Source organism: Cucurbitaria berberidis (genome assembly GCF_010015615.1).
Source record: "Cucurbitaria berberidis CBS 394.84 unplaced genomic scaffold K460scaffold_7, whole genome shotgun sequence".
Taxonomy (NCBI): domain Eukaryota; kingdom Fungi; phylum Ascomycota; class Dothideomycetes; order Pleosporales; family Cucurbitariaceae; genus Cucurbitaria; species Cucurbitaria berberidis.
The window spans coordinates 859,481-881,548 of record NW_024468941.1 but is presented as its reverse complement, the minus strand read 5'-3'; the positions used below and the strand labels follow the sequence as shown (position 1 = coordinate 881,548).

Genomic DNA, 22,068 nt, shown 5'->3' with positions numbered 1-22,068 from the left:
CTCGATCTAAAGCCAATAAACTTCTTTTAGTCTCATGATATGTCAATGTCGATGCCTCGCCGCTGTACCTCCTCTTTGACAAAGTTCCATTTCGAGCAGTCAGCTAGCAGACCCCTGAAGCCTCGCTCTCTCAAGCTCATGATACTCTCTTGATTTCTCTTCAGATCATGCTCAAGCGCAAGTTTGAACTTCAGGCCCAGAAAGATGAACACCTCGTTCATACGTTCGAACACAAGCTCGAAAAGGTCTATATCCTCTTTCAAACTTTCATCTCCGGCAATGCGCCACTGGATCACGAGAACACAGGCGGCGATGTAAAACGACGAACCGATATGTGCGGACAGTAGGAGGTCAACGGAGAATCGCGTAGTGTCTCTGATGATTTGCGCCGTGTTTCGCGCTGCCGCTACCGCGAAGGCGAACTGTGCGGGCGCGTTGGGTACAGGAACGCCTTCGGCGCAGCGGTAGTGTAAGAGTATCGCCATTATATTCAGGGTCACATTGAACCACACCACATGTCCGCGATCTTCTGGTGGTGCCTCAACGACCGATGTAGCTTGGCGCGGTAAACTTAGCCGGAATTTGACGATGCAGGAGTCGAGCTCCTGGCATTCGTCTGCATACTCTTGCGTATCGGGCCTGTCGTGTAGAGAGTGGATGAGTTCGGAGATTCGGCCAAGAAGGACATGAGCAACTGATATGTAGTAGAACATGTTCAGCGATTCTTTCGCAAAAGATGATGAGTGGATATGGCGAGTAAGGTTCCTGGTGAAGACTGTGTTGATATACGGACTGGTCACAGTATCTGAATCTAGGGCCTGAAACAACGTGTCGGCGACTGGTATGTCAACCTTGAATTGAAGCTCGCTGATTGCATGAGGCCAGCCTGTCGGCCTAAGGGAACGGCGTAGTTAGCGAACTGACTTAATGAGCAGACCTCAGATACTCAAGTACGCCTCAATTTGCTTCCAGAAAATGCATAGACTGTAGGTAGGAAAATAAATCTAGGGACACAACAGTGTGGGCTGTACGTACCATGCGTGGGTTCTATCCATAATGAACAGTAGCCACAATGTTCGTCGATACTCTTCCCTCTCCACAGCAGTTTTGCCCCTGCTTACCTCCAGATCAAAGACATTTTCAGGGTCAGATGCCGAGCCCTGACCTGTTACACGTAAAACTTGACCCGCATCCATACGGTTCATGCCAAGAGCGACGGCCTGTCTCCATGCTTTTCCGATGAACAGCCAGCTTGATGAGAAATCGCCAATCGTGAAGGCATGATAAACGAGTAGCAGCACAGCCTGAATCGTACGAAGTCCCCGGTGAGGAAAGCGACGCGTGAGGTCATATGAGAACTTCGCCTGCTCGTACCAGTCGCTCTGGCGGCTTCTAACCGTAGTGTCGGAGTGGTGTCGCGACGCTATACAGCAGATTGCATACAAGAGCAGCGGTGCTTCTTTCTGGAGCTGTCCGTTCTCCACCTTTGCCAGGAAACTCTGCTTGTGGAAGCATGGGAAGGTTTGGTAAAGGTGTTCGAAGAATAGCCTCACTAATTCATTGAGTAACTGATCATCGGGTAATTGAAAATCGGCTAGGAAGTCATGCTGGTACTCTAATGTGTCATCAACTGGCACGGTATCTTGTCCTGAATCTGGCGTCGGATAGCCGACAGGGTGGTTTGCATGTGTTGGTAGCGCAGCAGTAGAGATATCAAAGTTCATTCCCGGAAACCGCATAAAGTCCAGGTCATGCCCCTGCTCAAGAGCGAATGTGGGATCGACGGGTAAATCCATGGACAGAAGAGGCTCTGGGATGTGAAACTGGGGAACTGGCGTGCTATGGGAGCCTGATGCTGTGTACTCGCATTTGGTGCCCAATTTCTTGCATAAAGAGCATACTGGATGCTGTGCCTGTTCATATCAATATCAGAAGCCGCCTCCAATATCTTGCATTGTCGTACATAACCTACATCGCATTTCCTTTTTCGCTGTCGGCAGCTTCTGCACGCTTGCTTTCGTTTCGAGATGGAGGCAGGAAAGGTGAGGGTCTGCATGTCTGTGCCGCTGGAGCCTGGGAATCCAGAACATGTTCTGTAAATCTAAGTGTTATTATCAAAGAGTTTCTTCATTTATAAGTGCTCAGAGTCTTGGTTCAACACGGGTTCACAGGTAAGCTGGTCGTTGGTCGTGCCAGTCTTCAGTTCAAGTTCCACGAGGGCCGCTAGCGGGTTTAGCTCGGATTTAAGCGTCACCACTTTTCGATGAGGGATTGGGGCACAACGCCATATTAATAATCATCATATTAAGCAGACTACTACACATTAAATTACTCCACACGTTTGTGTTGATATCTCTCGTGTAAAGTTGTCTAGTGCCCAATGCTTTAAACTGGTCCACTCACCAGGTACCCAGGAACCCTTCCCGAGTCAGCTTCACCATTCTCTAGTCTCCTGCCTTCGCGTCTCACATAACCGGCTACCACAGCTGGATCAGTGGGGCCGAGTACTTTTATGCTCTGCTTGAGCTTATCGTGTCTCAGTTCCCTTTGGTGTCTCCTCCACGCATCTCGCGCCCCTCTTGCTTTGCTCAAAACCCGCTGCATGTGGTTATCGTGATCGTCTTTGCTCTCGACGGGCTTCCTTTGGATGTTTTCCTCAGAGTGGCGTGGTAGGGGCGACGAGACGAAAGGTCTCTTTGGCCTGCGGGCTCCGTGTGGGGGAATAGGTGGTGGCGTACGTGGTAGCGAAATCTCCTGCGCAAGTGGAGAGGTTGGCGGGGATGAGGTGCTAGATCGAGAGTAGAGTGATGAAGGCGAGCCGAGTGAGTTGCGCTGCCGTTTGTTGGTCGCTACTGTAGGCGCTACTAGGACCTGCCAATGCTGACTGTATGATGATGACCGTCCCTGAGAAGTGTCGGAAACCGACACTGGAGAGGTTGTATTTGACCTTTGTCGTGCGATCTCAGCTGGCGGCCAGACTTCCTGAGAGCTAGCAGCCTGTGATTGCGGCGCTTCAGAAGATTTTTGTCGTACCAAGACGAAGCCTCCAGGGAGCCGTAGCAGTGGTGTACGCAGCTCAAGTGGTAGTGTTGGTTGAGAGGAAGACTCAATATGGTGCCCAGCTTCAGCAGTTTTCGCACGCCTCTTAACAGGTCTGAGACCTCTGGTGTGAGCTAGAAAGCTGGGGAGACGGATATCCTTTCCTAGCAACCGATCTACTTCTGACTCGGGAATCTGCTTTCGCCGTGGAACTGCTGAATCGCTTGCAGACCGCGGGTGGAGCTGACTTTTGGTAACATGGCGATTTTGTCCGGCTTTGAGATGGTAGGGCACCCACGATGTCGTCGTCTTCTGATCTCTCTTCTGCATTTGCTTTTTAAATGGCACCTTTGGCTGCTGAGTGTGCAGTTCGTGGTACTGGTCTGCCAGTACGTCATGGTAATCTTTCGAGAAGCTCAGTTGTCGCATCTTAGCGGTCAATTCGTTGTTTTCCAAGCCATTGTCCACTATTGGGCTCCCTCGATTTAGTGGACGAAGTTGCTTGCCACGTAATGATAGATTTGCAGGAGCGTCATCATCTCCTTCCATAGAGCTTGGGCTAGTCGCCCGGTTGTCCCGTGCGGACTCCGTGTTCCCTGGTGGATCTATGCCTAATGATGCGAATGCCTTCGCATTCGTCGAAGACTGCGGTGATTTGTTCTGTGGCCGTAAGGCTGCTGGATAAGCGGCGTATGTTCCTGAACCGGGCAAGGAGCTTGGAAGACCATAGCGGATTGAAGGCGTTGACATCTCAGATTCGTCCTCACTAGACGATGTTCGATGTAGTAATGTCCTGGAAGGATTACGAGGTGGAGGCTCTGGCCTGCCATTCGAACTCTCTTGTATTGGAAGTAGTTGCGGCTGCTGGAAATGGCTCTGTTCGAACGGCCGTAGGCTTAGGTCAAGAGACATCTCGGAGCGTGGTGTTGAAGGTTCAGGGAGTAGCGGAGAATATTTACGAGCTGCAAAGATAGATGTACTTTGGAAAGGCTGACTAGGAGGGATGGGAATTTCCCATTTCCACTCTGCTGGTGCTCTCCAAGAGGTGACGCTTGATGTACGCTCCAAAGAGGCTAGGTCATGCGGCCAAGATGGGGACGTCGGGCCTGTGGGCGTTGATGGTGTTGGTGGTAATGGCTTTTCGTCTTCGGAGCTTGGATTTGGGGGTACAGTTTGGATGAACGACTTGAACGATCGTACAGGTTGCTCCATTCCCTTGAGTGGCGAAGACCATAGGATGTGCTTCTTGACCGGAGACGGTAGATGCTCTCGTCTTTCGTTCATGCCTCGACTGTCGCGAACAGCGCAAAGCGAAGGCCTGCATACTTGGAGTTGTTCTAGAAGATTTCCGAACAAAGAAGCTCACTGTCGACCATGGCACGTGGCTAATGACAGAAACGGAAATGCATGGAGGTCTTCATTGCTAGACAAAGGCCAATTAGGATATACATTCCTTTCAGGAATGTATGACGTATGCAGTTAAAGCCCTACTCAACTACTGGGTGTGTCGCAGATAGTGCAAAGACAACTTTGTACGGTTACAGGTCGAAGAATAAAGTGGTCGATCATTTTCAAGGCTGCTCGGGCTGCTTCTACAGGGAACTCGAGTAGACGCGCTGGAGTAGAGCGACAGTGGTTTGTGGTGACTGGGACACCTAGCAATAAAGCTTTCAGTGACACGTGCCTGTATCCCGAAAGAACTACAAGTGATTTCTTTCATGGTAGCAGACGATATGAGACCTGTTGGTACAGAAAAGGATACAGGATCTAAGGTTGTGGATGAACGCGTTGGAGACGAACGCGTCGTGGAAGTTGGTCCACTGTTTTCGGTAGGCCAATCTGTATTGGGGAGGCATGCTGAGTCATCTCGCCAACGAACACAACACTCGAGGCCATCGCTCACGCTCTGCAACCTTGTACTCACCCACGTGCCGTCGCACTGTCGTATTTGTCGCATATAAGCGTCGCATGCAGGTGAATAGGCACACAATGTCTTGACGAGTGTCCGGAAAGACTCATCCGGCCGGCGCATCTGACTGACAATGGCGTCGAGTGTCGAGTCGGCGTAACTATCTGTCCGTCTCAACCACCGCGGATGGCAGGACTGATTAGTTAGTCCCGATACGCCCCGATGTACCGGATCTCTTGTCCAAGATGCTATTAGCTGCAAGAACGATTCCACGCCATTTAGTTCCGTTACAGACGATGTCGTGCTTAACGTTATGCCGCATCGCAGATTTTGTCCATTTGAGCCTCCTTGGTTAGTGGAACAGGGTAAGGCTGAGGCGAGAACAACGAAACGAACCCTTTTCGGACACCGAACGTTGCTCCGACCCATTCATAATCATATAATCTAGCGGACTCCACGTTGTAGCAACGTTGGCCCGACTTCAGGATGTGGCTTGTTATGTCGTCCGTTACGGAGCTACCGAGTGTATATCTTGGGCCAGGCTTCTCCCTGGAAAGGCACACATTTTGACAAGCACTGCGCAATAACATACATTTACATTTAGATCTCTAATTTTTTGTCACCTCTCAAGACCGCTTTCAAATCTCCTAGATATCGTTGGCGACCTCCATCATTATGTCGACTCCTTCATCTCAGTCCATCGTGGACGACCCGAAGCTAGAGATACCTCCATCACAGCCTCATCGTGACTCGGCATCAGAACAGTCTCAGACGTCAATACCCGAGAAGTTCCTGCCGGGATGGCGCTTCATGGCTGCCTTTGGCAGTCTCTGTGTTATCGTACTCATGTCGGCTCTTGATGCTACATCGCTATCGGTGGCACTACCAGTACGATATGTGAGGCAACTACCCTGCGTACAACAGCTGATTTTCAATAGATCATGGCGAAAGCCATCGGTGGCTCAGCAATCGAAGCTTTCTGGAGCGGTACCTCATTCCTCCTGACTTCGACCGTTTTCCAGCCTGTTATCGGATCCTTCTCGCACATTTTCGGCCGCAAGTCGTTGATCTACGTCAGCCTGGCATTCTTTCTTGCGGGTTCCATAATCGCTGCAGTAGCGAACAACTTCACTGTTGTACTCGTCGGCCGTAGCATTCAAGGTGTCGGCGGTGGAGGCATCATCTGTTTGACTGAGATGGTGGTTGTCGATACGGTCCCTCTTCGCGAGCGAGGCAAGTGGTTTAGCTTTTTTGGGGCTATGTGGTCTGTTGGTACTGTAGCTGGACCTCTTCTCGGTAAGCAAACCTTTTACCTTGATGGAGAATCAAATCTAACTATACACAGGTGGTGGCTTCTCGCAGAACGTGTCCTGGCGTTGGGTCTTCTGGATCAACCTGCCATTTCTCGGACTCGGCGCCATCTTGATTACATTCTTCCTCAAGCTCCACCAGAAGCACGGCTCCTTCCTCACTAAGCTTCGAGAGATCGATTGGCTCGGCATGTTTCTCTTCCTTGCATCTACAACAGGCTTTTTGATCCCGGTCACATGGGGAGGCGTGCAGTACCCATGGGACTCATGGCGGACACTTGTCCCAATGATTCTCTGTGCAGCCGGTATGATTGCATTTGTCGTACATCAGGAGTGGTTCGCTCCCAACCCACTCATCCGTACTTCTGTCTTCAAGAATACATCTGCCGCGATTCTGTTCGTGTCGACCGTTTTCCACGGCATCATTCTCTGGTCTATCCTATACTACATGCCTCTCTACTTCGAAGCGGTCAAAGGCATGGGCCCAATTCTTGCGGGTGTCAGCATGTTCCCGTGGACTTGTAAGTAAAGTCGGTATTCGAGTTGCATGAGAGATATACTGATTTTGTACCCTCCAGTCACTGTCGCGCCCGCCTCTGTTGCAACCGGTATCATTATCGCAGTCACCGGCAAGTATCGTTGGGCAAACCTGGCAGGATGGTTCCTCGCGACCCTCGGCTTGGGTCTGCTGATCGTGCTCAAGCCCAACACGTCGACTGTGTCCTGGATCTTTTTGAATTTGGTTGGAGGTCTAGGGACAGGAATTCTTTTCCCAGCCATGGCCCTTGCCGTTCAAGCGTCGGCGACTGCAAAAGATCAAGCCTACGCCGCGAACATGTTCTCCTTCTTCCGCGCTTTCGGGCAAACCCTCGGTGTCGCGATCGGCGGCGTCATCTTCCAAAACCAGATGAAGAAGAAGATGCTGACATTCCCATTGCTTGCTGATAAGGCGAGTGAGTACTCAAAGGACGCCGCTGGCCTTGTGCAGATTATTCAAGCAATGCCTGCCGGCGACATGAAGGAACAGCTCCGGGAGAGTTATACGGACGCGTTGAAGTACATTTGGATTGTTATGGTGGTTTTCAGCGCTGTTGCCTTGATGTCGAGCTTCTTTGTGAAAGAGTTCGATATGGACGGCGCACTGGAAACGGAGATGGGGTTCAAGGATAAGGATAGGGTCGCTGATGTCGAGAAGGAGCAACAGTGAGCCATGGTGGAACACATGAGCTTTGGCATCAATGGGCACATGGCCGCGGGAGGGATCTTTTACATTTTACAGCATCGACGCGGCGTCAGATTAGATACACGATATAGATGCTTAGATCGCGATTACATCCAGAGAGTATTATTTTTAATTATTGGCAGTCACTCCACTCAAAATATCTCGTATCCGCATCCACCGACTATTCTTGTGCTACGCCAATCCATGCTACCTGAGCACAAGCAACCTCAAACCCACTTTTTCTGACTTAGCTGGTCGCACGCAAACGAGGTCATCGCTCGTAGACTCGGATTCATGTATGAATATTGAGGTTCAATCTACTGTCATTACTGATGTTGGATTGCTCACGACGCCATGCCGGAAGACTCATTGCCGGATTCAGAAAAAATGGCTGCGTGTCAGAAGAGCCCAAGGGGCGGACCAGGATGAAATGTGAAACAAGCCGTTGACAACGAACGAGCAAGGGTCGATGTGGAAGAGCAAGGGTTGGAAGGTTGGAAGCCGCGTGGTGACGGGGTGGGGTTGTGTCTGCATCATGGCGACGATGATGATCCGCGGTTGACTCTAAAGTTAGTGAATGTTTCTGCTCTTGACGGACAGAAGTTGGCGAGTTACAGGCCTTCAGGCCTGGTCATAGCACGGTACGCTATGGGGGTATGACATAGAGTACCGTGGTAAATTGCAAATCCGCGATTCCAAAATGACGGCATATCCCAAGCCACGCATGCCAAACGACCCGAGTCTCGAGATCAACGACGTTGAGTAGAGGTGCTGGCGGATGTGTCAGTGTGTGAAGCTGTTGAGCCCCACGATGGGTTTTGGTACAGTGCTACCAAGAGTTGAATGGCTGCACACTGCACTTGTACTGAGCACGCACTGATGCCGACGCGTGTTGTCGTTGTGGCTATGGCAGTGTACCCTGCTCGCGATCCGCATGAGATCAGCGTGGGGATGCGAGGAGCGAGGTCGCAATCATGGGAGAGGAGACAAAAGAGCAACCATGGTTGCACAACCGGCTACGAGGACTCAGTTCACATTATTGGCACCGTGTTACCCCAGCCACGATTAACGGGAGGGTGCGCAACGTGAACTGGCTGCGAGGGCTCGGTAGGCTATTGTTCTGTGTCAAGGTGCATGTTCCCGGGATAAAGGGGCAGAAGGGGGAGTGATTGCCAGCCGGGCGACTCTCCGGCTGCTATCTTTTTTCTTTGCCATCAGCGGCGTACAGCTGCGTCGCTCATCAACTGCGATTGTCCTGGAAGGCGGAATTTGGTGTTGCTGCTGCCATCGAATCGAACCTCACCGTCGACGAGTTTCGTTCATGCAGCCTACCTAGTGCGAAGGCATTAGTGTAAATTCCTCGCCAATCACCCGTCGCTACGCCAACTCCACCCAAGCTCTCCTCATCACCGACCCGAGCGACGGCAGCAGTTCCTGGGCGCCCCTTGGACGCGGCCCACACTCGACAGATCCTCTGACAAGACCCTCACAGCCGCCATCACGAGGTTGCTCTCACAATCATACTGCACGCCGTATCCCTCACCTCAGTCATTCGTTTCAAGAAAACAGCTGTCACTGCATGCAGTAGACTGCCTCTAATACTCCTACACCCCATCCATACCCATCACTAGCAAGCCGTGCCGCCAAGCGACCATTTTCCCGCCTGCTCTTCACCCGCAAACGCCATCGTCATTTCCAGGAGCGCGACCTCAAACTGACCAGCGCAGTTGCCGCACAGCCAGGCCTGGAGACCTTCGTGTGGACCAGCCCAAAGACGAATTGGCAATTGCATCGGGCGCTCAACACCTCTACAACCCATCGTCGTACCTACCCTACCCGTTAACAGTCGTCGCGACTGTTTGTCAGCAAAACCTCGACCAGCGACGCCCATCCTCATGCCTTAGGTGGCCACGTCCTCTTCTTGACCATCAATACGACTCTCGTACACAAGGTCGTAGTATTCTTCCGAACCCACGTCGCTGTCCGCCGTCGCCATGAGGGAGTCCTTTGCTGCCCTCCTGCGCACGGGGGCTGGCAAGCTCGCTCTCTCGTTGCTCGTCGCGTCGTCACAGACAATGGCCTTCACCTTCACGCCTGTCCCAAGCCCTAATCTTAATCTGAAAGATCTCGGCCGGATCGCCTTCGCAGGCGACTTCGACTCCATATCGTTATACCAATACGAGGGACAGAGCCAGCAATATCCAGGCCGCAACGGCGCCCTGCTCTCCCGCTACCCCAATGGCGTATTTGCGACCATCAACGTTACGGATGCCGACATCAAGGCCATGTGTTCTCTGCAAATAAACGGCGCTGAGCGCGTGGTTTTTGCAGGCAACTTCACGGGTGTCGGTAATTTGCCTACCCCGGGAGGCATTGCGCTGCTCGACCCCACAAACGGCAAAGTCGAAGCCTTGAAAGGCCTCACCGGAAACGTCAACACGCTCTATTGCGACAGGGAAGGTGGCCAAGTCTACGTCGGAGGAGGACTTACCGCCAGCAATTCGAGCAATGCGATTGTATGGAAAAATGGCTGGGAGGACCTGTCCTTCGACGGCTTTAATGGACCTGTCCACTCAATAACAAAGGCACCCAATGGCAACATAATATTCGGAGGCGAGTTCAACGGCCTAGGCGGGAATGCGACGGTGGCTACTTCGGAGAATAGTACCCAGATTATTCCTATCGGCAGCGCAATCCTCTCTGCCCAGACCAGCTCTAGTGTCGCAGGCTTCGCCGATCCCAAGAACATTGCCTGCAAAGCCGACTTTTCCAAGCAGGGAGCGGACCAGACGTGGCTTCTTGCCGACAAGTCGCCTGGCTCCTGGAAGGCTGACTTCGGCTTCGGCTTTGAACCGACCAGCCTGAGGCTGTACAACACAAACTTCGAGGGCCGTGGCAGCAAAACCTGGCGCTTCACGGCGCTCCCAGATGGAGGCATCATGAACTTCTCCTACGTTGACCCCAATGGACAAAAGGCCTATTGTGACGCCAGATGTCCCCTACAGGAGGGCAAGACCACGGCCCAGGACTTCACCTTCGTAAACATGGTGGGTATGAATGCTTTCAGGATCGACATCTCCGATTGGTGGGGCGCTGGAGCTGGTCTGAATGGCATCCAGCTCTTCCAAGACGGTACGTGAATCCTGCGCTGCTCTACTTCTCAGCACTGACTCTTCTAGCAATGTACTCGTACGCCGTTAATGACTTCAACGAGCCCAAAAACTGTGGTCCCTCCACTGCGAGGTCTGAGGCAGCGTCTACTGGCCCATGGCAGATCTCGCCATCCCACAGCAGCAACTCCCAGTACCTCACAACCATATTGCAAGGAAATCCCATCGATACCGAGGCGGCCACTGTCACCTTCTACCCCGATATCAAACAGTCTGGCAATTACTCAGTCACACTTTACACACCAGGATGTCAGGGTGACGGAAGTTGTGGCAGTCGCGGCCGAGTCAACGTGACGGCAAAAATGGGTGGCCAGAACGAAGACACCACCCTCTGGCAGACGAACAATTTCGACAAGTACGACGAAGTCTACAATGGCTTCATTGACGCTAATAGCGGCTCTCGCCCGTCAGTCGTCCTTCGCCCTGCACCTGGACAAGGACCCGCTCCTCTGAATGTTGTCGCGCAGAGGGTACGCTTCACGCTGCTCAAGGCTACCTCGGGGAATCTCAACGGCCTCTTCGAGTATGAGCCTGGCCGGCCAACGGAGGAACGTGATTTCTCAGATTCCGTGATCAACGCCGCTGGCGCCAGCCTAACTCCTCGAGAGAAGGCCTCCATCACGAGCCTTGCTACGGATAGCCAAAACCTCTACGTGGGCGGGAACTTCTCCACCGATGATGGCCGAAACAACATCTTCCTCGTGCGACAGGGCGGTACAGGACCCACTGCGCTCCCAGGCAATGGGCTGAACAGGCAGGTCATGACTCTATTCCACAATGATAGCACCCTTTACGTTGGTGGCAACTTCACCAACACCAAGGATAACAACACACCGGGACTGAATGGAGTCGCTGCATTCTTCAACAACGAGTGGCGACCTCTGGGAGCAGGTGTAGATGGTGTTGTCTTGTATCTCGTGCCATTCTCACTCAACGTCACCGCCAACACACCAGAACAGGTCCTTGCCGTCAGTGGGTTTTTCAGTCGTGTTCATGCTTTTGGCAACAACCCGGCCACCCGCGTGGTCGACTTCGCGGTCTGGGTTCCGTCTCGGGGCAATTGGCTACACAACCTAGACTTCTTTTCGCTTGCCATGTCAGGCCGCTTGATGACCTTTGCTGATGTGCCTGGAGCCAATCGTTGGTTTGGTGGATCTGTCTCGTCTGGCTCTTTGCTGGCAAGCGGCACTGCTGAGCTGAAAAGCGAGAATGGCGAACAGTCACTTAGCGCAATCCCTATCGATATCCGAGCCCAACAGCAGACATCTTCTCGCAAGCGAGCCATTCTCCAAGGGCAGAACATGAACACCACTGGAGTTCGCACCGGCACCTTTTACAAAGAGAACGGCATGAACAAGACTATCCTGGCGGGTCACTTTGCGACAACTGGAACAGACGGACAGAACATTACTAACGTTATCATTCTCGACGGAAACAATTCAGACAAGGTTACTGGTTTCGGTGATGAGCTGAATGCGAACTCGACCTTCGCCGCCGTTGCTGTGCACGACAATGTGCTGTACGCCGGTGGTAGGGTCACTGGACGGCTTGACAACGACCGCGTTGTCGGCATTGTCGCTTACGATCTTAGTGGCAGCAAGTTCGCTACGATCCAACCTCCTCCTCTGCAGGGTGAGAACGTCACTGTCAATGCCATTGCCCCGCGACCGAAATCCAAAGATGTATATGTGGCTGGTCACTTCCAGTCAGCTGGAGCTTTGAGCTGTGCTGCTGTCTGCATCTGGAACACCGAACGGAATCAGTGGAACAGCCCTGGCAACAACCTCGCCGGGGAAGTCTCCAGCTTGATCTGGGTCGCAGACAATAAGCTACTGATTGCGGGCAACCTGACCTCAGGTGACAACAGGACCACCATCATGTCGTACGATTCAACCAAGAACCAGTTTGCTACCATCGCTGGTGCTGGCGACTTGCCTGGTCCTGTTACCGCACTTACTATCGCTACGAATAGCGGAGACGAGTTGTGGGCCGCTGGTCAGGGTAGCGATGGTACCGCCTATCTGCAACGATTCGATGGCGGCAAATGGATGCCTGTCAAGGATGCCATGTTCGGTAAAGATACCGACATTCGCGGCATTCAAGTACTCAGCTTGTCTGAGAGCCATGACACGTCCGATATCATCGACAAAGCCCAGGATCTTCTGCTTATGGGGCAGATCAACATTGCTAATTTCGGTACTGCATCTGCGGCGCTCTTCAACGGCACTACGCTCACTCCCTTCCTCCTTGCCACCAAAGGCCAGGACGGTTCTACTGAACCAGGGAGCCTATCCTCTGTCTTTGTAGAAAACCCCAATTCCTTCTTTAGGCAGTCTAGTAAGTCAAATTGATCTCTACCCTACGGTCGATGCACAGATGGACTAATGAATGAACAGAGAAACACCTTGCACTTTGGGCCATTGTGCTCATCGGTCTCGCCATCGCCCTACTCCTCACCTTCCTACTCGTTGTCACTGGCATTATCCTCGAATGGTTCCGCAAAAAGGCACAAGGCTACTCACCTGCCCCGCAGTCTTATCCTGATCGGTTAGGCAACGTCGGCCGTCTGCCGCCGGAGCAGCTATTCGGGACTTTGTCGGGACCTCGGGCTCCAGCGATCTAGTTATTCTGAAAGCCAACCTCAACGACAACAACCCCAATGTTCCTTTAGGTCTCGGTAGCGGAGTTAGGCAGGTTCTGAGGAGCAACGTTGACACTATCGAGAGGAATACGAACACATGGACAACAAGTACTACTATGACTTTGGCAAGCACGAGCACTGCCTATGATTTGGAGCAATGTCGATCTACCGGATCATATGGGACAGCAGAGCGATGCGAACAGTACTAGCAACTTCAAAAGCATGTACAACATGCTAATGGATGGGATGGGTGCGCGTTGGATTCCGGGACTCCCGTTCTTTTCAATTCGATCCGGCCCCCGGACACCAGGAACTGTGTATAAAACCTTAGAGCACCGACACCCATTTTCGGATTATTTTGGCCACTCCCATAATGGATGCCTTTCACTCGCCGCAACGCTTTTAGCTCGCGAAATAGCATGGGGCCAATCGCCCATGTGGCGTGGATACCGGAAGCTTTGGCCGTAGCGAAGCATGCGAGTGTCGAAGGGATTCTTTTTCATTCTAGCTTTCGGGACGGATCCCTTTTTTGTATGTTTTCTTGATACCACTGGCGCGCGTGTAGCGAAGCCTCAGATTTTCCTTATCTTTCACAGTGTCTCTCCTTTGGTGTGTGTCTATCTGTGTGTGAACTGTTTAGACCATATCTACGTAATGTGTACTCCTAGCGAGTCTGAATTGTAATCTTGGTAGGTCGCGCGCGAGTCGCGTGGCAGATAGGGGAGGAAGGCTCTAGAGGTGGCCTCGGGAACGGTGGAAGGAGGGTGGGAAAAGGCAGGTATGTAAATTTATTGTATCTACGGAGTGCAAGTGAGAGAGTTCTGCTAGGTAGAGAACTAGTTTGGAAGTTTATAGGTGAAGGATAGGATCAGAGCAGATTGCTGTAGTTAATTTAGCGTAGTCCTAACGTGTCTTTGGCCCATTGTCTATTCGTGATGTTGACACTATAGTGCCGCAAGTAGCTCTTACATAATCACACTTGGAGCAAAGATAAAGTCAGCACTAAAGTTAACTTCCTCGAGGTGGATCGGATTGGTCAGCAAGAGTATCCATCCCCTTGCTTGAACGCTGATACGGACGCCTTCTTGGCGCTGGAACGTGACAACAGAAGATCTTAAAGGGCTTACGCCCCGGGACTAACGTGGGGCATAATCAAAGAGCTCAACTTGACTTCACCACCCATTGAGCATCGAATTACCATTTTTATCACGACACACGCTACTTGGATAAGCCCCCATCTCCAAACCTCGATACCTGGACACACCTCACCGCCATTATCCCAATAAAGAAGTAAGAGAAAATGGCAAACCCCACCATCCTCATTGTCCCAGGCTCGTTTGCCGGGCCCGGCATATACGACAATATCGTTACTTTACTGCGTAAACAAGGGTATCCCGCCTTTGCCGTCCAACTTCCCTCTACACAGAAGAGAATGCCACTTGAGCCAGCAGGCATGCAGGAAGATGCAAGTGTGATCAGGAGGGCGGCGGAGGCGTTGCTTGCGCTGGGTCGAGAAATCATTGTTCTGTGCCACAGCTACGGCGGCACACCGGCGACCGAGGGCCTGGCTGGACTCGCGGTCAAGCGCATCATTTATTTGACTGCTATTGCGCCGAAAGTCGGGCAGAACCATGTTGAAGCTATGGCGCTGCCGGAGGGGTTTTTGCCGGAGAGTACTGTACGTTTTGTCTCATCTATCTATCTGTCTATCATTGCATAGTTTCCATGCGTAGATATATCAAGTATCAGCGGATGATGATAGTGATAGTGATGGAGAGATGAAAGCTACTAATAAGTGTCTCAGGGCGGATACATGCACATGGACGCAGTGCAAATGGCTGGTGCAATCCGCAACGATCTCCCCTATGAAGAAGCATACCCATTCGCACTCCAACTTCCATATCACTCGGCCATCAGCTTCCAGGAGCCTATCACGCAGGCTGCGTACAAAACAATTCCTGTGAGCTACATTGTGTGTGAACGGGATATGATTATCAACCCGGACACGCAGAGGCGGTTTATCAAGACGATTGAAGAGGAGAGTGGGAGGGAAGTCGACGTTTTTGGTTTGGATAGTGGGCATTGTCCGAATTGGAGTCAGCCGGAAAAATTGGTGGAGATTATCGTTACGAATGCGGATAAACAGTGAGGCCATTTGTTCAAGGTAGGGTGTCTTTGCTGTCATATGTTAAACTATCTGCTGACTTAGGCGCCTATTTAGTTTAGCAGAACCTACAAGGGTGCATATATCAGAGACTTTCCCTACTGTAGGTGCGTGTGTTTGTGAATAAGTAAAATGGTCACTTTGCCTGCAAATTCTCGGTACAGTTCAAGGACGTCTGCGTAGCTAGCAGTATGTTCGTTCCAATACCCAATCTGTTCCCGATCTAAGCCTCTAGCTTATACCCATAGATTCCAGGTGCGTGTGCAGCGTCACGTCATCACGTGGCCGCGCGCTCCTTCCGCTCAAAGAGGAGAGAACGCCCCGCTCCTCGCTCCTCGCTCGATCTTGTAACGCTCACTTCATTTACCCTTCCCTCCTACAACCTGCCACACACACACACACTCGCCTCCCATCACTTACGTGAGTCGATATGGCGCCCACACTGCGCAAGAAGACGCAAGAGAAAACTGAAGCCAGCGCCAAAGCTGCCCAAGATGCAGGCTTCGTACCTAGGCCACGAAAGACCTTGACTCGCAAACAACGCTACACGCGCAACAAAGGCCTAGTCAGCATGAAGACGCCCATGGCCTTGCAAAGCATGTAAGTCAGCACTGGCCGGGGAGCCGAGACAAAAGCTAATATGAAGGAAGCACTGTCGACAATGCTACGAACTCACCTCTTCTGCGCCTCCCACCTGAGATCCGGGCCATGATCTGGAAGTTCGCTCTCCGTTCAACCTATGGGTGGATTGACCTCTACTACAACAGTATTAAGCAAATTTCACGAAGCGGGACTTCAACCCGAGCTTGCGAGACTGAACTTCAGGATCTCTCCATCAGCCTTCCTCGGGTCTGCCGTTCGATCTACTCTGAGACGGCGACCATGATATACAGTGAGAACACTTTCGCCTTCCAAGCTGAGCATTCTATGAAGAAGTGGCTCTCTAAACGCTTGCTTGCACAACGCGAAGCCATCCGTTACATGATGCTCCCATGTATGGTCTACGACGGAGAGGACTTGGCTTTCTTAGACAGCAAAGCGGAAATCCAAGAGCGTGTAGCTTTGATGTGTCCGAACTTTGTGGAGATGAAGGAGGATGACTGCCTGGACGAATGTCTTTGTTATACACCTGCTATGTACATCATGGATCGACGGAGCCGAGAGATGCATCCAAGCTCTGGAGACGAAGAACCTTACGATCACAGTGATCTTGATGAAAGTGACAGCTGGTAGGACTTTGAGTAGAAAAGAGTGTGGATGTATCGATCCTGTGAGTAAGAGCACAGGCATCTAAATATGCACGGGAAACTATTATGTCGAGGTGGAAGTTTTAGATGATTTCAGAGCCAGCTCGTGATCAACAATAGTCAACAACATATACCTAATGCAATTCTCAACGTCCGGAGTTCCATGTCAGGATACCAGCCTATATATGTCCCCATTGGTCAACATCTCCCACACTTCCCCCTTCCGGCCGCCCACCACACTAACAACATCTTTCTTGTCATCCAGCATCTCCCATACTCCTGGACTTCCCGTATACCGCCAGACCGTCCCATCGCGATGCCTACTGTACAGATAGTCCCCCTGAGCATGGATCGCCACACTCCCCACTGTCTCAATAATCACCCAAAAATACTCCTTGAGATTCAACCAAACCACTGTGCCATCACTCTGCAGCTTGTAAAACTCGTCGCCACCAGCAGCAATGGCGACGTTCCCGGCGTTCTGATCGACGATACGCCATTCGCCGTTGTTATACGGCCAAGTGGAGCGAACGATATCGCCAGTCGTGAGCAGGTTCCAGAGAGTCTTTGAATCGGTGATGGCTATTTGTTTGGAGATTTGCGCAGAGGGCTGCTCGATGCTGAGCCAAGTGGTGCCGGACCCGGACCAGCGAGCCACCCAACCGTCTTTGCGGCGCGAGTAGAGCTGGTCCGAGGCGGCGACAATGTCGATGACGTTTTCAGATGCGGTGCCGATATACTGCCAGTCTGAGCTGCTGCCTGTCCATCGATATGTGCTTCCGTCTGCGTGGCGCTGGTAGAGATTTCCACCTGCACCGGCGATTTGTACAGTGTCTTTGTTATTGTCTACGCTCGCCCAGCTGCCGCTGGCGTATCGCAGTATCTGACCGCTCGAGCGCATTTGATAGAGACCGTCGTTCGCTGCCGTGGTGTCTGATATCGAAGTGACTTGGATCATATTCTTCGTGGCTGTGTTCGAACCGATTCGACTCCACTTTGGACTCTTCCAGCCGTAGATGCTATGTATACCCATCTTATCGTCAGGATGTAGAGGCCGAATGTTACCGACGAAGTATGCGAACATGACTGCAGATTCAACTGCACTATGGCTCAGGCCGAGTGCGTGTCCAATCTCGTGCACAGCTGTGTAGTTGAACAGACGGTCATCGCTCCACTGGTAATCATCATTGAAGGTCAAGTTGATGTTACCTGTGGAGAGAGACACGCCGTCAGAGACCATGGATGTATAAGCATATCGGGTATCGTCGCGTCCGAAAGGTGCAAACCGTATGTAAACATCAGCGTTTGCGTTGCTAGCTGCCGGTACGATGTTGAGAGGCGCGTAGTTCATCCACTGAGCGAAGGCGGCGCTATGTGACGGTCAGCAATATAACAACAACGGTTTTCTCTGCAAATTTGTGCCTTTTTATATGCTTGACGTGGAAGTGATGATTGCTGAGTGGTGAATACGTCAATATGTAGGGCAACATGGCAACATGTATGGCATGTGCTTACTGACCTGATCGTTGACTGCTGTTCCGCTACAGACGTATCAGCAGAATAGTTGATGAAGCGCCACGTTAAAGTAGTTTTTGCCCATTTAGAGCCCCAGAGTACATATCGCTTGTGTAAGTCCGGTTGTGCCTTCGCATCTGTTTCGTTGTACGGTTGTTCCGTTCCACAACGTGGTCTGGTCATGACATCCATCATCTTGTCACTGAAAACTCCGGTGACCGGCTCTTTCAGCACTTTCTGGATCTTGCGTATAGCTTTTGGGAGCTCCGAGTCCGGTACTGACGTCCCGGGCTCGAGCCAACCATAGAGTTTGAAGAAGTCATTGACATGCTTGGAATGTTTCTTCGACTCGGCTTGCGCAGTGGCGGATGGCACCGCTGACCGCGTAGGCGAGACACTGGGTATGAGATCGATAGTGCCTCTTGCAAAGTTGCGGTGGTCGAAGGCGAGACAGAAAGAGATGACTCCAAGTAGGAGGAAGGAACCGAAGAGTGTCATCTTTGGATTGTCTCAAGGGTCATTGACCTCCTAGTGCCACCGGTATATGTTGCAACCCTGGGTTTATCGATAGCTCGTATATTCGAAGGATTGCAGTAGACATCTGTCATCTAGGAATCGACTGTAGCGAGCGCGGTGTGTGAAGGTTTGATGGCCGTCATAGACTGCCTGTTCGAGCACTGCCCGGAAAAACTCGCTCGCTATCGCGTTTGTATTTGATTCCTTTGAGAGAGTTTCATTTGCGGAACCGAGTTGAAAGTGAGCGCATACGCCAGATTGCTGCCTATCAGGTAGTTGGCCTTATGAGGCTGTCATTGTGTTGCGAGTAGTGTACATATTGAAAACGTGCTCTGGTTATCTGTGGCTGTTCTTTGGAGACTGATCCCTACTCTTCTATGATCCTATGGGGCTGTCGTATAACGCGTTGTAGGCTGCGATTTTAGCTAGCTTACCATGTCGAGATACTTTGACAACGGGATGAGCCCGCTACGCCTGACGATCAAGGAGTGTGGCAAGTAGTCAATCTGCGTACTCGGTGTCAGGAGACTCAATTAGCTGAAAACTGGGTCGGACAACGAGGAAGCTCTAATTATCGTAGCGATTGTAGAGTATCGTAGATTGGGCGTTTTTGCGGAGGAGGCGTAGCAAAGATTGCATGCATCTAAATGAAACTCCCGGAAGTGCAAGGCTGCCGAGATGACTGCATGAGTGTTACTGGCTCTGAGATCCAACCCGGCGTCTAAGAGGTAGATCAATTTGCATGCTCTCACGAAGCTAGCCGACATTGATAGGTAGGCTGCTGCACGTACGGAGCTATGATGCTCCTGGCACATCTTAAAGACGCAGATGATGTCGATGGTAAGGCGAGTGAATGCTAAACAGTGGGGTTCGACTGGTCGTGGACCGTATTCGAGATGGCTACAAATTAGAAGTCTAATGGGGGTCATATACCCGGTAAGATAGCAGTGGGGCAAAGATGAGGTACGGAAGATCTGCGCAGCGAGGTAACCGGAGATTTGCGACGCCTAGGTATGTTTCTACCGATGCGACTTAAATAATGTTGCGCAGCCAGCATTCAGAAGACCTTGAATGCAAATTTAATAATGGGAAATGAAATGAAAAAGGTGCTCTATGTCGATGTGAGAGGGAAACACGAGAGGGAGAAGAATGGGACGGTCGCGTCCTCCAGGGCTGGCCGCACGGCGATGGAATCGACGCCAATCCACTTCGGGAGTTGGCACAGCATCTTCGCGAAGGCGTCGAGGCACCACACCTATCAGCACTTAATTTACTAAGAAGCTGTGTGGCTGTTCAGCCCATTAGGATTGCTATGCTATGCTCATAATTATCTGAACATATGTCTTGTGATCTCCATTTCCACAGTCAGAGGTACTGGGCCAACACAACTTTGTTCGAGAAAAGTCACGGAAGGAACTATACAGAACGTTGTAATAAACCCGGTTTTTGTATTGTGGCCTCGAGGCACCAGGCATTCAGTCAGTAACCTGAGCGGCCTGTGGCACTTGATATTCATTTGCAGTCGTCCATGTCGTTCATACTGCCGCGCCTGTAAATCGCAATGGATCCTACCGACCCATGCTGTTGATCATCTCCCTCTGTGTCGCCCGATCTCTATTCGTCTGACTTAACGGTGGGATACCTATGAACTCTGTCAGCAAGATCATCTACGTCAGTGATTCATGTGGTTCATACTTCGCAAATCACCAACAACGTCCTTCGCCTTGCCAAAATAGACTTCTTGCAGTAGGTTTCGCATCTTCAGCTCCATATCTTCGACCATCTTGCCAATGTTGGCAACGTGCGAGGTATCGTCCTCGACGGCCATGTCGGCTTCCACTTGGCGGACCATGTTGCCCGAGAGGTCTAGACCGCCGAGCGCTTCGGAGTCGGTACCGAGGGAAAGAATGACAGTGGAAGTCAGCTTGTAGTGGGCGGTGCGAGCGCGGTCTTGGGCATCGAAGACGTGTATGCTGTCCCAGCTGCCGGAGCTCTTGGGGGTGGGGTTGACGGCTGTTCAAGTCAGCATAGGCATAGTTGTATGGAAATTATGCACCCACATTTTTTCAACAGCACACAGCCTGCAAAGCCATCATCCATATCCCAGAGGTAGACACTCGATATGCCGCCCTCAAAGTATCTACCCACGTCAGCCTACACTGTACGACGCTCCTTCAGTATTGTATTGAAACTCACAGCTCCCTATACACATCGAATGCCTCATTTGCCTTGACTTCCATCTTACGGACACGATCACTAGGCGTGACACCCTCTTCGATTGGCGGCTCAAACTCATTGCTCCATGGACTTCGCCAGCTGTCGCCGTCACGGTTGTAATCGCAGCAAAGGAAGTCGCGTTTGGTCTTGGAACATTTCTTTACGGTAAGCGGGATGTCGACGGATTCGAGGAGGTCTTCTTCGAGCGCAGGATTTAGCTCAATGATGTGGTCGACATTGCGCTTAACGTCCTTGGGGTTGAGTCGACGGAGGAGGTCGCTGGAGTGGTTAGCTGGGAACACCTTGCAGAACAAAGCTTTGAGCTTACAGAGCGCTATCTATAGGATCCGCCATGCTGCTCGTGTATGTGGCGTGTCTCTCTGAAGTGTTTAGGGTGGGATGTACTGGATACTTAGCTCCGAGACCTGGCCCCTCAATCTCCCAGGGCTCTGTTGTCGGCGGCTCGGGCGTCTTGGTGGGCCTGCCGTTGCGCGAGTCATGGGGAAGATTGCCCATCTTGGTATCGCGTCCAACCGCTTCTCAACCTCACCTCTTGTCCTCTTTATGACACCGAATGAGGGATTAGGCGTTGTTGATAACCTTGGAAGATGAGCTGCCGAAATGAGATGGGGCAGCACGGCCTCGTTCACGATTTCCTTGACGGCGATGCGTAGTTGCCCACGTCTACGCACCTCAGAACTGGCTTTCACTCCACCTGTCTAGGACACCCCCTCCTGTAAATTGCCGGTAACATATCGATCCGGCTTACAATGGATCTGGAAGAACTAGATGGAGATTTCTCAAGGTGATCTATATGTCTTAGGAGCTTGTGTCGCTCTTTACAGAACTGCGCCCGGTCTCAATTCATGTTCACAATCAGAGCATAGTATGCGACATGACAGGCCGTCCTGAGGATTTCAAAACACTATATTCCTTCTTGAGGGAGACGGTCACCGTGGGCTCATACACGTAGAACTATCGTATGGAACGAACTCACCATCCTCACCCTCCGGCTAATTAACACCACCTGAAACATGCAGCTGTTCCTACACATTGCTCTGTACTTCATCATGGTAGTGCTCTACGTGGGATGGCGACATTAGACTCACCTTCACTTT

The 22,068-nt window shown here is 51.6% G+C and overlaps 8 protein-coding genes across 8 annotated transcripts; 4 read left to right on the top strand and 4 right to left on the bottom strand.

Moving 5' to 3' along the window:
* Nucleotides 1-32: 32 nt before the first annotated feature.
* K460DRAFT_381213 (uncharacterized protein) lies at nucleotides 33-1,796 on the bottom strand (the record flags this gene model as incomplete). Its single annotated transcript, XM_040935331.1, has 2 exons — nucleotides 33-894; nucleotides 1,036-1,796. 2 exons carry the CDS (start codon nucleotides 1,794-1,796, stop codon nucleotides 33-35), a joined length of 1,623 nt encoding a protein of 540 aa, XP_040782970.1.
* Nucleotides 1,797-2,374: 578 nt separating this feature from the next.
* On the bottom strand, nucleotides 2,375-4,428 carry K460DRAFT_207769 (uncharacterized protein). The gene has a single exon (XM_040927240.1). The coding sequence runs from the start codon at nucleotides 4,321-4,323 to the stop codon at nucleotides 2,386-2,388; it is 1,938 nt and encodes a 645-aa protein (XP_040782969.1). The 5' UTR covers nucleotides 4,324-4,428; the 3' UTR covers nucleotides 2,375-2,385.
* A 1,179-nt stretch (nucleotides 4,429-5,607) lies between these two features.
* On the top strand, nucleotides 5,608-7,597 carry K460DRAFT_348809 (MFS general substrate transporter). The gene is made up of 4 exons (XM_040931402.1): nucleotides 5,608-5,836; nucleotides 5,887-6,244; nucleotides 6,294-6,779; nucleotides 6,837-7,597. Exons 1-4 carry the CDS (start codon nucleotides 5,624-5,626, stop codon nucleotides 7,463-7,465), a joined length of 1,686 nt encoding a protein of 561 aa, XP_040782968.1. The 5' UTR covers nucleotides 5,608-5,623; the 3' UTR covers nucleotides 7,466-7,597.
* Nucleotides 7,598-9,474: 1,877 nt separating this feature from the next.
* K460DRAFT_381211 (uncharacterized protein) lies at nucleotides 9,475-13,273 on the top strand (the record flags this gene model as incomplete). The annotated part of the gene is made up of 3 exons (XM_040935330.1): nucleotides 9,475-10,612; nucleotides 10,660-12,987; nucleotides 13,047-13,273. 3 exons carry the CDS (start codon nucleotides 9,475-9,477, stop codon nucleotides 13,271-13,273), a joined length of 3,693 nt encoding a protein of 1,230 aa, XP_040782967.1.
* A 1,318-nt stretch (nucleotides 13,274-14,591) lies between these two features.
* On the top strand, nucleotides 14,592-15,440 carry K460DRAFT_381210 (alpha/beta-hydrolase; the record flags this gene model as incomplete). Its single annotated transcript, XM_040935329.1, has 2 exons — nucleotides 14,592-14,969; nucleotides 15,096-15,440. The coding sequence occupies 2 exons, from the start codon at nucleotides 14,592-14,594 to the stop codon at nucleotides 15,438-15,440; spliced, it is 723 nt and encodes a 240-aa protein (XP_040782966.1).
* Nucleotides 15,441-15,885: 445 nt separating this feature from the next.
* On the top strand, nucleotides 15,886-16,688 carry K460DRAFT_410992 (uncharacterized protein; the record flags this gene model as incomplete). The annotated part of the gene is made up of 2 exons (XM_040937443.1): nucleotides 15,886-16,055; nucleotides 16,106-16,688. The coding sequence occupies 2 exons, from the start codon at nucleotides 15,886-15,888 to the stop codon at nucleotides 16,686-16,688; spliced, it is 753 nt and encodes a 250-aa protein (XP_040782965.1).
* A 165-nt stretch (nucleotides 16,689-16,853) lies between these two features.
* K460DRAFT_371594 (uncharacterized protein) lies at nucleotides 16,854-18,537 on the bottom strand. Its single transcript, XM_040934382.1, has 2 exons — nucleotides 18,222-18,537; nucleotides 16,854-18,157 (listed from the first exon to the last, which is right to left on the bottom strand). Exon 2 carries the CDS (start codon nucleotides 18,051-18,053, stop codon nucleotides 16,869-16,871), a length of 1,185 nt encoding a protein of 394 aa, XP_040782964.1. The 5' UTR covers nucleotides 18,054-18,157; nucleotides 18,222-18,537; the 3' UTR covers nucleotides 16,854-16,868.
* Nucleotides 18,538-20,013: 1,476 nt separating this feature from the next.
* K460DRAFT_389940 (F-actin capping protein, beta subunit) lies at nucleotides 20,014-21,406 on the bottom strand. Its single transcript, XM_040935759.1, has 5 exons — nucleotides 21,279-21,406; nucleotides 20,930-21,229; nucleotides 20,794-20,873; nucleotides 20,429-20,746; nucleotides 20,014-20,375 (listed from the first exon to the last, which is right to left on the bottom strand). The coding sequence occupies exons 1-5, from the start codon at nucleotides 21,302-21,304 to the stop codon at nucleotides 20,302-20,304; spliced, it is 798 nt and encodes a 265-aa protein (XP_040782963.1). The 5' UTR covers nucleotides 21,305-21,406; the 3' UTR covers nucleotides 20,014-20,301.
* Nucleotides 21,407-22,068: the final 662 nt, after the last annotated feature.